A 14,442-nucleotide genomic window follows, 5' to 3' on the forward strand; every position below is an offset into this window, starting at 1 on the left:
CAGGAAATGGGCCCTACCTGGAGGAAGGAAGAAATGAGGATATGCCTTTGAAAGCTAGACCTGGCCCCCAGGCTCCTCACCACCATCTCCCTCTGCTTCCTTAATGCCGTGAGGTAAGTCACTTCTGCCACAGGCTCCCACCATCATGATAGGCAGTAAGGAGCACTCCACTGAGCGGAGTATTTGCTTCTGTGGGCAAGTGCACACCTGAGTTTTGCCCTCCTGCTGGCCGCATGCCAGGTGTGTGAGCAATCCTAGAGGGCTATATGGTGATATTTTACTTGTACTGAAATGTGATTTTATTTGTATGTTAATAAATAAAGTTGCCTGGGAGTCAGAGCTAATAGCAAGCCATAGCAGAAGCTGGGTGGTGGTGGCGCACACCTTTAATCCCAGCACTTGGGAGGCAGAACTATGCGGATCTCTGCATGTTCAAGGATACAGCCAGCATGGAGACACACACCTTTAATCTCAATACCAACCATAGAAGACCTGGAGGTCTGTATAGAAAGGCAGTGACGAGGAGGTCATGTGGTTGGGTTTACAACCAATGAGAAGGCAAAACAGAAAGTCAATAAAAAGACAGACACACAGGAAGTAGGTCTCTTTCTGAGGGGAAGGACAGCAGTGGCAGTGAAGGGTAAGAAAGGGTTTTTAGCTCTTAGCTATTGCTCTGACCTCTTGGGCTTTCAACTCTTCATTTGGCTCTTCATTTCAACTCTTCATTTAATAAGACAGTTATATCTACAGGCCTGGGGTTCCTTTCTGCCACCTCCACCAACAACCAGAACCATCGACTGAAACCTCTGAATCCGTGAGCTAAAATGAACCCATCCTGCTTTAGGTTGTATGAGTCAGGGATTCCACCACAGTGACCAAAGTCTGACTGGTACAAAACAGTTTTCACTGTTTGACGCTAACAAAGCTCTGTGAGTCTCACCTCCCAGTATTCCACCTGAAAAATAGACAACTAATGTACCTGTTTCTACATGAAGCCTTTGTGAAAGTTCCACGCAAAGCAACCATCACCAGCATGCAATGAAAACAACAAATTTACCAAATACGTAAGCATTAGGAGGATGTAAGAGTCCAAAGTCCAAGCACTAGTCTTAAATGGTAGCTTTGTTAATTCGGCTGTGAGGACCCTGACAGGCAGCAGCCTCCCTGAGACTGTATCCTAGTTCATACAAACAGACCTATGGAGACACATCTGATAGAAAAGTGGTAAGATTTAAATGAGGCTTTGCAGGTGAAAACACATATATAGATTGGGCTTCATCATTATATGCATTTGGGGTGGGGTGCATGCAGAAAGACAGGCTCTCAGGTATCCAGATCCTCTTCCCTCTACTTCCTGGATGCTGGGATGGCAGGTATGCATTACCACACCTGGAACAGTGGTGCTGAGGATGTTACCCAGGGCTTCCTGCATGTGGGGCAAACACTCTACCAACTGCGATACTGGAAGGTATGTGTGTTTCTTAAGTACGCTGAAGTTCAGCCAGGGACACACCATCCCACCTAACCCTTTGTGTCTCTGTGGAATTCTGGAAAAAAAAAAAATGAGAGGCATACATCCAGAGAATCACTCCATCCAGTGCTGATTCTGAAAAATTGCCAACCCTTGGAAGAGGAAGTCTCGGACTCATTTTCCAAGGTACCTAACAAGGCAACAATGCATTTGTATTTTACAGTCTGTGCTTTTCCAAAACAAGGAGCAAATGCCCAGTGGCTTTAACCCTGAAATCCCCATGATGGCACATTTCTAGGGACAGACACTGCTCAATAGAGAGGTGGACGTAGCTGCAGAAGGCACTTACTGGGGAGCACAGGGGGGACAGAGAGATGGTCTTCTGCTCCCAGCCCTGCGCAGGTCTTGGCTGACATGGTACTTGAATACGCCAGAGTCTAGCATCAACTACAAAGAGCTAGGAGGCAGGACCCAGTCCATGAACTCAGCCTTTGCCTCTGGACGCCCCACCTGCCCTCGTCCTTTCTCTCCACCTCACCCTTCTCAATGCTGAACCCCCGGCCCCCTGTGTTGTCTGCATTGGGAACATAACCAGCCATGGCTCCTCCTCTTATTGACCACCACTATCTGTGAATTCAGAGTTACTATAGAAACTACACTATGCAGCCCCCAGACATTTGCTCAGAAAAGAAACTGCATGTTTAGTACTAGAGGAAAAAAAAAAAAAAGTGGGATCCAGAAAGTTGAAGGCAAGCCTCAAGCCCAGTATTTCTTAAGGTCTGGTTGCAATTACTTCATTAGGTCACCCAGACACTCAATGTCCCCTAAATACATCGAGCTAGAAGAGATAGACTATTTGGTTTTATTTGGTTGGTTGGTTGGTTGGTTGGTTGGTTGGTTGGTTTTCTCTGATAGGACTATGTGGCCCAGGAAAGCCACTAACTTGTGGCAATCCCTCTGCCTCAGCATTCCAACTGCAGGAGATTATAATAAGAATTGGACTTTTCTTGAAATTTGTATGTACACACAGTTTTTGACACCTAGCTGTGACCAAATGCAGAGGACTGTGAGAATAAAAAAAAAATTAATCTGATTAGTTTTTTTTATCTTAGTTCTTTAAAAACTAGCACCCCATGGGGCTGCAGAGCCCCATCACACTGCTCTTGCAGAGGTCCAGAGTTCAGTTCCCAGAACCCACATCAAGCAACTCAGAAGTATATGTCACTCGGGCTCCAGGGAGATCCAATGCCTCTGGACTCCGGGGAATACCTTCATTCACATGCACATAACCACATACAGACACATAATTAAAAATAATTTTTAAAAATATAGCACTGGGGAACCAAATAAGACAAAAGTCAATTTCTCAGTGTGTGTGTGTGTGTGTGTGTGTGTGTGTGTGTGTGTGTGCAAGAAAATTAAATCATAACCATAATGAAAAGTTATACTTTTAAGAAACTGCTTACCAAATCCACAGGCCCAGACACACATGAACCCAAACATCGAATGTCTTGGGCCAACCAGATCTATTCTGAGATAGAGAAGTGAGATATGATCTTGGCTGACAGCTCCCCTCTGGTCCCAGCCATACTCAGCAACCCAGCTCTGCATTCCAAGGCAGAGCTTGATAACTGCGGGGTGAAGGAGTGGTACCTCTAGTTCTAGCAAATATGACTGAGAAAAGTTGTTGGGGGGGGGGGGGGTATGATTCACCAATTCATACATCTGCATGAGAAAAGGGATGTAATTCTAAACACAAGTGACCTCTGGGCACCTAACTGACACTCCAAAGATGTTTTGCAAATTGAAGGAAATGGACACCTGATGGCAGTTCTTGCACAATATACTAACCCGTGGTCGCGGAAGAAGAGAGATTGGAGCAAGTTTGCCCCCGCGTCAAAAGTTCTCTTCTCAAAACCATCCACACCCAGTCTATACAGAGCTCACCTAAATTTCACTCGGTGACAAGCACACTGTGCATGCTGAATATCCCTGCGTCTTTCTTTGGGTTATAGGTAGGGGAAATGGGAGCACAATTAAGAGAAGAAGCCTTTGCACAGAAAGGCACGGTTCCCGGGCACCGTGGAAACTCCAACTGCAGTTTCAGAAGCCAGAACTCCTCACACAGCGAGGTGCTTCACCATTCACTTCAGCGTGGCCAGCCTTAGACACAGCCGCTGGTCCAGCACGCACGTTTCCACTCCACCCCTCCCCCAAGGGTGGCTTTGGCCTTGGCCCTGCAAATTCCAGCCGTCTCGGCTAAATTCTTCATCAGCAACTGCTGAGATTTAACAGCGCACCACAAAACTGGAAAACGGCTTTCACCTGACCACTACACCAATGACTGGCACATGCAAAAGAGCCGTGCGAAAGCAAACATTTGGGGAGTGACTTTAGCAACTAGATCCAGCTACTTGGAATTAAAAAAAAAAAATTTTAAACTGGTCAGGAAACAGGCTTTTAAAACACCTCCCCAAAGCACCTCCCGTGGAAGCCCAGCAGGTAAATAACACCAGCGCTTCCTTCAAAGCTTTCAAAAGAACCTGGCGTCCAGGCTGCGCTGCTCTGGCTTCTCCGGGAAGTAACTCAATCCAGCCTTGGCGGGCAAGGATGGGTGTCTGCAGGTGGGAGAAGGGGGTGAGGCAGGGCACCTCAAACTTTGCAGGTGCTCTTTTTAGCTGTTCTGGGCAGGAGCTGAGAAAGGCCTAACCCACCTGCTCTGCGTCCAGGACAGCTGGCATCCCATCCACCCAGACCTGCCCCCTCGGGTACTTCCCTCCCGGTGGCCTCTCACCTTGGCCTCAAAAGAGATGCCATGCTGGAAGGCGTCCTCGTTATGCAAAGGGATCCGCAGGTCGTGTCCATCGTCCACAAGGTTGTACTTGGTTTTGCTGGGCATGGTGACCCGCGGTGGACCCGCTGCTCCAGGGGCGGCGGTGGCGGTGGCGGCGGCAAGAAAGAGCTGGCGAGACCCCGGGGAGGGAACCGTGGGGCCAGGCGAGGCGGCGGCGGGGACCCGGGTCGTGCAGTGGGCAGCCTGGGTGCCAGGCAGTGGCGGGGAGGGGGGCAACCCGGAGCGGAGCAGAGGGCCGAGCGGCAAGGGCGGCGCGGATGCGGCTGGTGTGAGCAGCTCGGTGGCCGAGGTCTGGCTAACCGGGAGGCGGCCGGGCGGCCGGGAGGCGGGAGCGGGTGGCACGGAGCCCCAGACCGGGACGCCGAGCGAAGGGCGCACGGCCCGTAGCGGGGCTAGACCCGGAGCCCGATCCCGAGCTCGGCGCGCACAGCCCGGGACGAGGAAGAAAGGCGGCGGCGGCGGCGGCGGAGCAGGGTGCCTGTCACGGAGACGCCGGATCGGCTGCCAGCCCGCGGCTCCTCCTGCGGGGCGGGCCCGGACCGACTCCTCCCGCGCGCCAGAGCCCCGCCCGCCGCCGCCGGGTCCGCCCCGCGCCCCGCGCGCGCCCAGCAGGTGAAAGTCCCCGCAGCGCCTAGCCGGGACCTGGGAACTTCGCCCCGGCGGCCTCACCGTACGATCGGGGCGACCTAGGACCGCAGCGACCCAGGCGCAGTCTGTTCTGCTGGTAGCGGCGAAGCAGTATCGCCTCGCATTTGTTTGTTTGTTTTGTTTTGTTTCGTTTGGGGAGCGGGAGAGGAGTGGTGTTTATTGCTTTTTGTTGTTCTGTTTTCCCAAGAAGGCCCAAGCTCTGTCCCAGATACCCTTGATCTGGACTGCCTTAATTCCAAGATTCCTGCTTCTCTTAAGAATCAAGGCGAAATTCAAATAGAGGCACTGTCCCCAGTGCTTTTTTGTCCCTTTGGGTGTGTGGCTTGCATTTGGGGGCACAGCAGGGTGTCTTTGAGAAGAATTTAAATATTTAAGAGTCGTCAGCCTTTTAGAAGTAGGCGGAAATGGGAACACTAGGAACAAGAGATTCCAGGGTGTTCTTATGCCCTTAAACTTCTATAACTGAGTATTGATTTAAAAAAAAAAAAAAAGGGTTGCCAAAATTCTGTGAGGTTTCTTAATAATGAGCAAATGAAGCAGCCATAGGAGGATTTAGAGACCAAATATTCACTGTGTGTCAAAAACACGTCATCGATAGTGTTGTGTAACAGTTTCCTCTGAGATTGAAACATTCCACCCTACAGGGAGGCTCCTTAAGCAGGAAAAGCAAACAACTCAAATTAGCTTCAGGAAGTCCCTGAAACTGGCCAGATCCACTAGGCCCCTCCCTGGCAGAGTAAGCAATAAAAGCTGTGAGTCTCAGATAATGTGAAGCTGAGCTGCAAAGAAGACTCTGAGACCAGACCAGATGCCTGGAAAAAGCAGAAACCAGCCCAACAGTCTGGAAGAAGTTTAGATCAGAGCCGCTCAGAAAGCACACTCTCCAACCTGTCGAGCTGCCTGCAGGCTGTGCAGTGTGCTCCAGGTTCCTAGCTTTTGTGAGCGGTCACCCATCCTGGGGTGGAACTTGGTGATGTAGCTGTCTTTGAGTCATTTCTGCTCCTGTAAGTAACCTCACCCATATTCCTGTAAATAACCCCAGTAAAAGCCATTGGTTCAACCAACTTGGACTTCGGTGGTATCTATACATTGGTCTGTAGTGAGTTTCCTATCTAGGGTAAATAGATGTGTTTGCTGTATCTCCCCAGGAAAAGTTTGTCACACAATGTACAGGTACATAGTAGCTGCAATGGACCTCTTCATAGCACCAGACTCCCCAACGGTAACCAGCTGAGCTAGTGTCAAAGCTAAGATGGCTGAGATGAAAATGATCCATGTTCGTTATACAAACATGTTCTGATTGCTAACGTCGTCAGCTCAACGAGATCTAGAATCTTCTGGGAGACAGCCCTCTGTCATGTCTGTGAGGGAGGCTCCACACTGGGTAACTGGGATGAGAAGACCCACCCTAGGGGTGGGTGGCACCATCCCATGGGCTAGGGTCCAGAACTGTATAAAAAGGAGAAAGGGAGCTGGGACCAGAATTCATCTCTCTCTGCTTCCTGACTGTGGTTGCAATGTGACCAGTTACCTCACGCTCCTGTCAGCATGCCTTCCCCACCATGACAGACTATGTATGCTGGAATACTGAAGCCAAATAAATCCCTCCTCCCTTAGGTAGTGCTTTTTCAGACAGTCGATCACAGCAACAAGAAAAGTAACAAATACATCTCTTTTGTTTGGTTTTGTCTTAGTTTAGGTTTGGGTTGTATTCTCCCAGTACTAGGGAGTCTACCACCGAGCCCACCCTTTACTTTTTGTTTTAAAACAGTCTCACTGAATAGTCCAAGCTTGCCCTGAACCTGCAATCCTCCTGCCTCATCCTCACCAGTGGCTGGGATTACAGGCCAGCATCACCAGGCCCAGAATAACCCTGCCTCGAATGCTCTGTGGACACATCCACCCTAACCATTCTTATCTTGTCGCATAGGCAACCCTTGACATCTGCGTGAACTACCCCCGAAGAAACCACTCTGTGTCATCTTCGTGATAAATTTATGCAAGTGAATACATTATTGCCCTGATGATATTTCTTATCTTGTCTCCTAGGGTGAAAAGTACAGCTGCCCTTTGCTGTACACTCCCGTTCCCTGTCTGCACAAATTCCCGTGAAGAGATACCATCTTTCTGGGATATCTCCCTAAGTAAAAGCAAGCCAGTGACTAGGACAAATTAATCACATACATTATGCGGCACAGACTTTATTATATTCGTAAAGATTGGTAAGAGCCAAAAATAATTTGCACGGAGGAAATGCACCGGTAACCTTTTTATAAATACAAGCCCGAAAGCTCTAATCAGGAGTGTTGGACTCTTTGAATGTCAGTGGTTTTAATATGCATCAGAAATGCACTTTGTAAAACCTGGCACAGTAACTCAACAACTGAAAGGCAAGATGCTAAATAACTATTGACATTACATATTCTCTCCCAAATTAATAATGTCCCCTGACTCTAGGAGGCCTTTTTTCTAGATTAGCTTGAATCCCACTGGACTGATGAACTTACCAGAATTTCGTAACTAAGACAGTAACACACTGTGTCACACTGAGACATGACACCAAAAAGACAGGGGGCCTCAAAGGTCTGTCAGGGCCCAACATAGAAAGTGCTACGTAGAAGGCACCCAGTAATTATTTAGGAGGCTGGTGCAGCGCACACTGTTCTTCGCATCTTATCATTGCCCCATATGATATACACGTCAGCCTTAAAACAGCAGATTGCAGGAAAAAGCTGAAGCACAGTCACACACGCAAATCCCATCTGAGTCAAACCTGTTTCAAAAGGTGGAGCAGCCCTGCCACGCTTCTGTTTGTAAACACGGCACATGTGAAATTCGAGGTTGACGGCCTGTTCGGTGTGTATTGTTGCTAGCCTATAGTCATTCTGTTTCACTGAGATGGAATGTTCCAAAAAGGAGAGCCTATTCTGATTTGGCCTTTGACTTCTATCACGTCAGCACCAGACAGGCATGCAAACAGCCTTCTTTCAGAAAACAATGGACATCCACAGTAATTTCCTTTTTTAGTATTTTTAAAGTGATATCGGCCTTTTTTTTTTACACATTTAAATACCACTGAATGTTATCTCAGAATTTCCAAGTCCATTTAATTAAAAAAAAGCAAATAAAAGCTTGATTTCTCTTACTCTATATATTTTGGTTTGGTTTGAGTTTTTAAGTTTTTATTTTGAGATGGGCTCTCACTCAGTAGCCCAGACAGGCCTTGAGCATTGGATACCCCTGCGTCAGTCTCCCAAATGGCTGCAGTTTCAGACCTGTGACACAAGGCCCATCTTATTTTAGTTTTGGAAGCAAGCACTTGCTGCGTAACCCAGACTGGCATGGAACCCGTGATTCTCCTGCCTCAAGCCTCACCAAATGCTGAGGTTGCAAGTGTGGATCACCACATGGAAATCCCTTGTATTAGTATTATCCATGTATTTGCAAGAAGCAAAAAATGTATTTTCAGTGTGAGGGAACTGAATCCAAGGCCCTGTGCCCATTAGACAAGTGCTATACCCCTAAGCTACATCTCCAGTCAATGTCCCTATTCCTTAATCATTGCATAATAAAACTCAATCTGAATTACATTTCATTTAAATAGAAATTGCTTATTCATAAAACGCTTCCTATGTTAACTTTGTTCAGTTATTTAAGATTTATTCATTTTTATGTATATGAATGTCTTGACTGAAGGTAAGACAGGTACACCACACTGTCCTGGAGCTGGAGTTACTGACAGTGTGAACCTCCATGTGGGTGCTAGGAACAAAATCTGGGCCCCCTGGAAGAACAGCCATTGCTTTGAACCTTTGAACCATCACTCCAGGCCCCTAATTTTGTTTAAAAATTAATTCTAGAGTCTGTGTGGTGGCACAGTCCAGTAATTCTAGTACATAGGAGGCTAGGAAGCTGAGGCAGAGGGGTCAAGAGGTCAAGGCTAACCTGGGCTATGTTGCAAGACCCTGGCTCAAAAATAATTAAATAAAAATAGGAGGTTATAAAGATGACTCAATAGGTAAGAACACTTTCTGCTCTTCCAGAAGACCTGGGCTCCATTCCCAATTCCGACATGGTGGCTCACAACCACCTCTTAACTCTAGTTCTAGGGGATCTGGTGCCCTTTTCTGGCCTTGGTGCACATCAGGCATGAAAGTGATTCTCAGACATACATGCAGGCAAAGTATCCACACACATAAAAATAAATAAAAAATTTAAAATTCAAAATCAGGCTGGGTATAGAGGTGCACAACTTTAATCTCACTCAAGAGGCAGAGGTGGCCGGGCGGTGGTGGCGCACGCCTTTAATCCCAGCACTCAGGAGGCAGAGGCAGGCGGATCTCTGTGAGTTCAAGGCCAGCCTGGGCTACCAAGTGAGTTCCAGGAAAGGCGCAAAGCTACACAGAGAAACCCTATCTCGAAAAACCAAAAAAAAAAGAGGCAGAGGCAGGTGAGTCTCCATGAGTTCAAGGCCAGACCCTTCCTGAAAAACCATTCATTTTAAGAGCTAGGATTATAGTTCAGTGGTAGGACACCTGTGTAGCAACTCAGTGATCTTCAGTAATCTTTTCATCACACAGTGATAAATGAGTTTAGAATCAACAGAAATCTATTTTTGTTTTATTTTATAACATATTCTGAATTCAAAAAAAATGCTCATAAATTCCTACTTTCTTGGGCTATAGCTTAGGTTCAATCCCCAGCACTACAAAAATAATTAGATAAGCTTTGCTCTGACGTGCTAATGAAGTCTTACTTGACCACAGGAGCTACAAACAAATCTTCATTTGACAGATGAGGAAGCTGAGGCCGAGAAAAGGAAATCCTTTGTATTGATGGAAAAGCAGTAAGTCCCGGGAATCCTCACATGAACATTAGCTAACAAAAATTAAAAATGTGCTAGCCTGCTAAATACTCCCCAGTTACTCTATGATGGCTAAGCTTGGCTGTCACCTTGACTGCATGTGGACTCAACCAAACCCAAGCTTCTGTGTACCATTCTATGGAGGGATCCTCTTGATCAGATTATTTGAAGCAAGACGACCCACTTTAAAATTGGGCTGAAAAAAAAAAAAAACAAAAACAAAAACAAAAACCTGGGCTACACCTTCTGACGGCAGCCCAGATAAGAGGACACAGAAGCATGAAACTTTTTGCTTGTTTACCTTTGCTTTTGCAGGCCAAGTTCAGCTGTCCTGCTGCTGCTGCTCCTTCTTTCATCAATGTTAGAACCAAGTCTTCAGGATTCCAACAGAGGCTGAAGCCTGGCAACTCTCTAGACCTCCAGCGTCAGACTGGGATCAAGTCTTACAGACTGAACAACTACCAACTCTCGTCACCTCCAGTGTGAGGCAGCCACTGCTGGATCACTCGGACTGCATCCTAAAATCGGAAAACAGCTTCCTCTGAGCGAAACAGGAGTGACGAAGGCCAAGGAATGTGAACGGAAGTCACCTCAAGTGGCATGTTCTGCCATGGAAGAGGTGACATGAACTCATGGCCACAGAACAAAAGAGCCCATGTCAAAACATACACCAATCACACTGGGGCTTCGCTGCATGTCATGACTCTCCTGGACATGTAAGCGATATGTCTATTCACCAAAAGTAGGGAGAAACTCACAGATAAAAAGATTCCTCGGGGTCAGTTTATTGGAACCCACCTCAGTCAATTTCCTACTCTTAGACACTTGAGCATTTCTCGGTTCCATGTACTGGAGCAGTAGACAGTGGTAGTTATAACATCAAAAGAGAGTCCTAGGGGGCGTCTGTGGCTCTCCCTCCCCTTCTCCAAGAGGAAATGTTAACACACTCATTTCTCTGCTGTTTAGTTCTCTTCTGTTCCTGTGATGGCTGCCACAGCTCCTGTAGGTCGTCATAGCTGCTCTACTTTGTGATGATCATGGGTAAATGAAGCCCAGAGAAAACATCTATGAGATGCCTTCGCAAATTCTAGCTTGATTTTTTTTTAACCGAAAAAGACTTAATTTTAGAATTTATAAAGCACAGCAAAAGCTTAAAATATTCTAATTAGCAGTGAGGTGTGGTGGATCAAGCCTGTAATCCCAGTACTTGGAATGTTAAGGCAGGAGGGTTGCCATGAATTCTAGTCCATCCTGGACTAGAGTGAGACCCTATGTGGGAGTTTGAGTGAGAAATGCCCCCCTAGGCTCACAGATTCAAGCACCCAGTCCCCTGTTGGTGTTGCTGCTTGGGGAGATTATGGAATCTTCTTTGGAAGGTAGAGGCCTGCTGGAACAAGTAGTCACTGGGGTGGACTTGGAGAGTTCAACAGCCTTGTGCCACTTCAGCTCACTCTCTCTGTCATGTTAGTGGCTGAGGATGTGTTCTCTCAGTGTCTGGCTCCTGCTACATGCTGCCATGCCTCCACCATAATGGACTCGTATCCCTCTGGAACCATAAGCCCAAATAAACTCTTCTATGAGTTGTCTATGGTCATGATGTTTAATTGTAGCAGCAGAAAATTAATTGATACACACACAGATTGATAGACCCCCCCAAAAAAAATCATTATATAAATAAAATATCAAATACTGACAGCACATTATTTCCCACCAATGGGTAATACTTTGCCTCAAAAAGCTCAAATTACTTTTCACAGTACCGTTTCATATTGAAACAGGATCTCACTATATTCCTCTGGTTTACCTTGAACTCCTGGACTTAAGCACCTCCCCTGCTTCAGCTTCCTGAGTGACATTCCAGGTAGGTATTACCGTATCCACATCCACAGTACCATTTTTACCTGACAGTGTTTGTGGGGAACTAGAGCTAGAAATCATTAACCCATCTTAAAGGATGGCAATAAAGATATTAAGTTATTGGGGCTGGATAGATGGCTCAGTGGTTAGGAGTGCTTATTGCTCTTGCAGAGGACCCACATGGCAGCTCACAACTGCCTGTAACTCCAGTTTCAGGGGATCTGACACACTTTTCTGACCTTCAAGGGCACCAGGCATGCTATGTATACATACTACATGATGCTGTTATAAAATTATATAAGTATAAAAAATAAATCTTTATTTAAAAAGATACTAAGTCATTTCCCTTTGGGGAAGAAAAAAAAATCCCATACTCAGCCAGGTATGGTGGTGCATGCCTTTAATCCCAACACCTGGGAGAGAAAAGCAAACATCTCTGTGAGTTCAAGGCTAACCTGGTCTACACATAGTGAGTTTCAGGCCAGCCAGGACGACATAGTGAAACACTGCCTTACTAACCCTTTCCAGTCCAAGTTTGGTCTATGATGGTCTTTGCTATGTGAGATGCTTCCCCAGTAAACACAATCGCCCTCTTGGGTATGGTGGAGCACATACCTGTCAGGACAGTTACTGAGAATGCGAAGCCACCATGGACTACATGGCAAGGCCTTGTCTCAAGAAGCATAAAACAAATGTCCAGGCATAATGACTCATGCCTGTAACCTCAGCACTGGAGAGAATGAGTTAGCAAGGTTAGTACAAGTTCAAGGCCAGCTGGGGCTACTTGGCAGAGACCCTGTCTGAAAAAAAAAAAAAGAAAGAAAGAAAGAAAAGAAAAGAATTTATCTTAAGAGGTATCGCTTCATTTTTGGTTTACAAGAACATAGTAATTGGTTATAACATATTATATTGGAGACCCATGTATTCTACCTGCAACACCACACCACCAGTAGTTCTAAAGTAAGTCTCCTTTAAAAAGTACATACATAGTCTGTTTTTATAAACCAAATAGCCTGTCAAATCCACTTCCTGATGGGAATGCCTTTGGGACACTAAGCTTTCCCCAACAGCCAAGTAAGAAGAGGGCAGGTAAGCAGAGTGGAAGCGTGGGGAACAGGCCTGGCTGGAGCATCTTCCTCCTGCAGTGCCTTCCCACACACATCCCTGAAGCAGAAAGGTGTGGCGCAAGTGCTGTGTATCAAAGGTGATTGCCCCTGGGCCCCATGGTGCACATCTGTGGTCTCAGTGACTCAAGAGGCTCCAGAAAGAGGACTCCTTAAGTCCCAAAGTTTGAGGCCAGCTGCCTAACAGAGGTAAGGAATTAGAACAGCTGAGAAAAGGGATAAGACTTTTGAGTTAAGGAATGAAGTTAGGTTCTTGGCATGTTTAGAATTCCCTTCTTCGTTCAAATCTCCCATAGATAGCAAAATCATCCCGTGCTTTTCTAACTCACAAGTTCAATTCTCACATTAAATTTAATAATTGTGTTTCTTGGTCCTATTCAGTATTTCAGGCAAGAAATATTTATTGATTCACTAGCTTGTGATCAATAACAGTAACATCACTTTTATCAAGTGTTCCTGCTGTAAGATTTTTCCAACAGTGGATTTGAGATAGTGTTGCACCTTTGAGGAAAGAGGCTTTGAAGCTCAGAAGATAGCTTGTAGTCCAAGCCTAAAAGTGGGAGGCGACATTTCTACAAAGCGTGAAGAGAAAATCATTGGGGCCCCATGATCAGGCAAAGTTCAAAGAACAGGTCTGGCTTGAGTTGTGTTTGAAAGGGGGAGAGGAGTTTGATAACGCAGCAGACGAGCAGACGTGGAGACAGGGTCTTCGGAGACATTTAATCTGCAAAGTGTCCTTAGGGGACTGTGGGAAGATAAACCCACAGGAAGGAGGTTCTCCTGGGAGCCACTGGCGATAAAGCTGGTCGCTGCTGGAGACAGCAAGGGGGAGAACTTCAGTACTTGGTTTGATGACTGTACTTTATGAGAAGTGTCTGAACCGAGCTGGGACCCAGGGTGCTGATTCTCTCTTCCTCCTTCTCCCTCTCCCTTTCTCTCACACAAACCAAACACACACACACACACACACACACACACACACACACACACACACACCCCTACACACTGAAGTTTCTTGTTTAGCTCCTCTACTAAACATTGATATTAAGGCCCCCCTCTACCTTTAAGCCCTCTAAATTTCACAAGTTCTGTTCCTAAATCCAGGACTATTTTCATTAACTATCTATTTTTTTTTTTTTTTTTTTTTTTTTTTTTTTTTTTTTTTTTTTTTTTTGGTTTTTCGAGACAGGGTTTCTCTGTGTAGCTTTGCGCCTTTCCTGGAACTCGCTTTGGAGACCAGGCTGGCCTCGAACTCACAGAGATCCGCCTGGCTCTGCCTCCCGAGTGCTGGGATTAAAGGCGTGCGCCACCACCGCCCGGCTAACTATCTATTTAAAACACAAAAAGAGCCAGCTGTTAAATTTAGAAAATCAGGGCTTGTCTGTTTGACTAAATCTATGGCCTTGTAACGGATCTTGGTTCCTCTTCATAAAGACCCACATTCTTAAGATAAGATGCAAGGGTTGTAAAAAGACCATAGGGACAATTGGGAATGCGATATTAATATAGCCCATGATATTTTATTTGAAGAGCTCTCTTTGGGGGTACAAAGCTTTTAGACAGTTTAAAGCTGTGTTTGTTGTTTCTGCTGTTTTCACAGATAAAGAGGGCCCGTGAGACAGCT

General features: G+C 46.2%; 1 protein-coding gene and 1 long non-coding RNA gene across 6 annotated transcripts in view; one reads left to right on the plus strand and one right to left on the minus strand.

Moving 5' to 3' along the window:
• The window catches only part of CUNH1orf226 (chromosome unknown C1orf226 homolog), a 299,814-nt gene extending 294,972 nt beyond the window's left edge, over nucleotides 1–4,842 (minus strand). For 2 of the 4 annotated variants that reach the window (XM_052737553.1, XM_052737552.1), the window contains exon 1: nucleotides 4,266–4,842. In XM_052737553.1, coding sequence (XP_052593513.1) covers nucleotides 4,266–4,370 — 105 coding nt within the window. In that variant the 5' untranslated portion in view covers nucleotides 4,371–4,842. The remainder of the gene's footprint in view (nucleotides 1–4,265) is intronic. The other 2 variants (XM_052737551.1, XM_052737550.1) reach the window with 1 other exon arrangement.
• Nucleotides 4,843–4,865: 23 nt separating this feature from the next.
• On the plus strand, nucleotides 4,866–11,423 carry LOC128109957 (uncharacterized). 2 transcript variants are annotated; one of them, XR_008217991.1, is made up of 4 exons: nucleotides 4,866–5,977; nucleotides 7,023–7,195; nucleotides 9,740–9,819; nucleotides 10,153–11,423. It is a non-coding gene; the product is annotated as an uncharacterized LOC128109957 (long non-coding RNA). The 2 variants fall into 2 exon arrangements; XR_008217990.1 differs by having other exon boundaries at nucleotides 4,869–7,195.
• The last annotated feature ends 3,019 nt before the right edge of the window (nucleotides 11,424–14,442 follow it).

Source organism: Peromyscus californicus, unplaced genomic scaffold (genome assembly GCF_007827085.1).
Source record: "Peromyscus californicus insignis strain IS unplaced genomic scaffold, ASM782708v3 Scaffold_14__1_contigs__length_90479793_seg_2, whole genome shotgun sequence".
In the NCBI taxonomy this organism is placed as follows: Eukaryota; Metazoa; Chordata; class Mammalia; order Rodentia; family Cricetidae; genus Peromyscus; species Peromyscus californicus.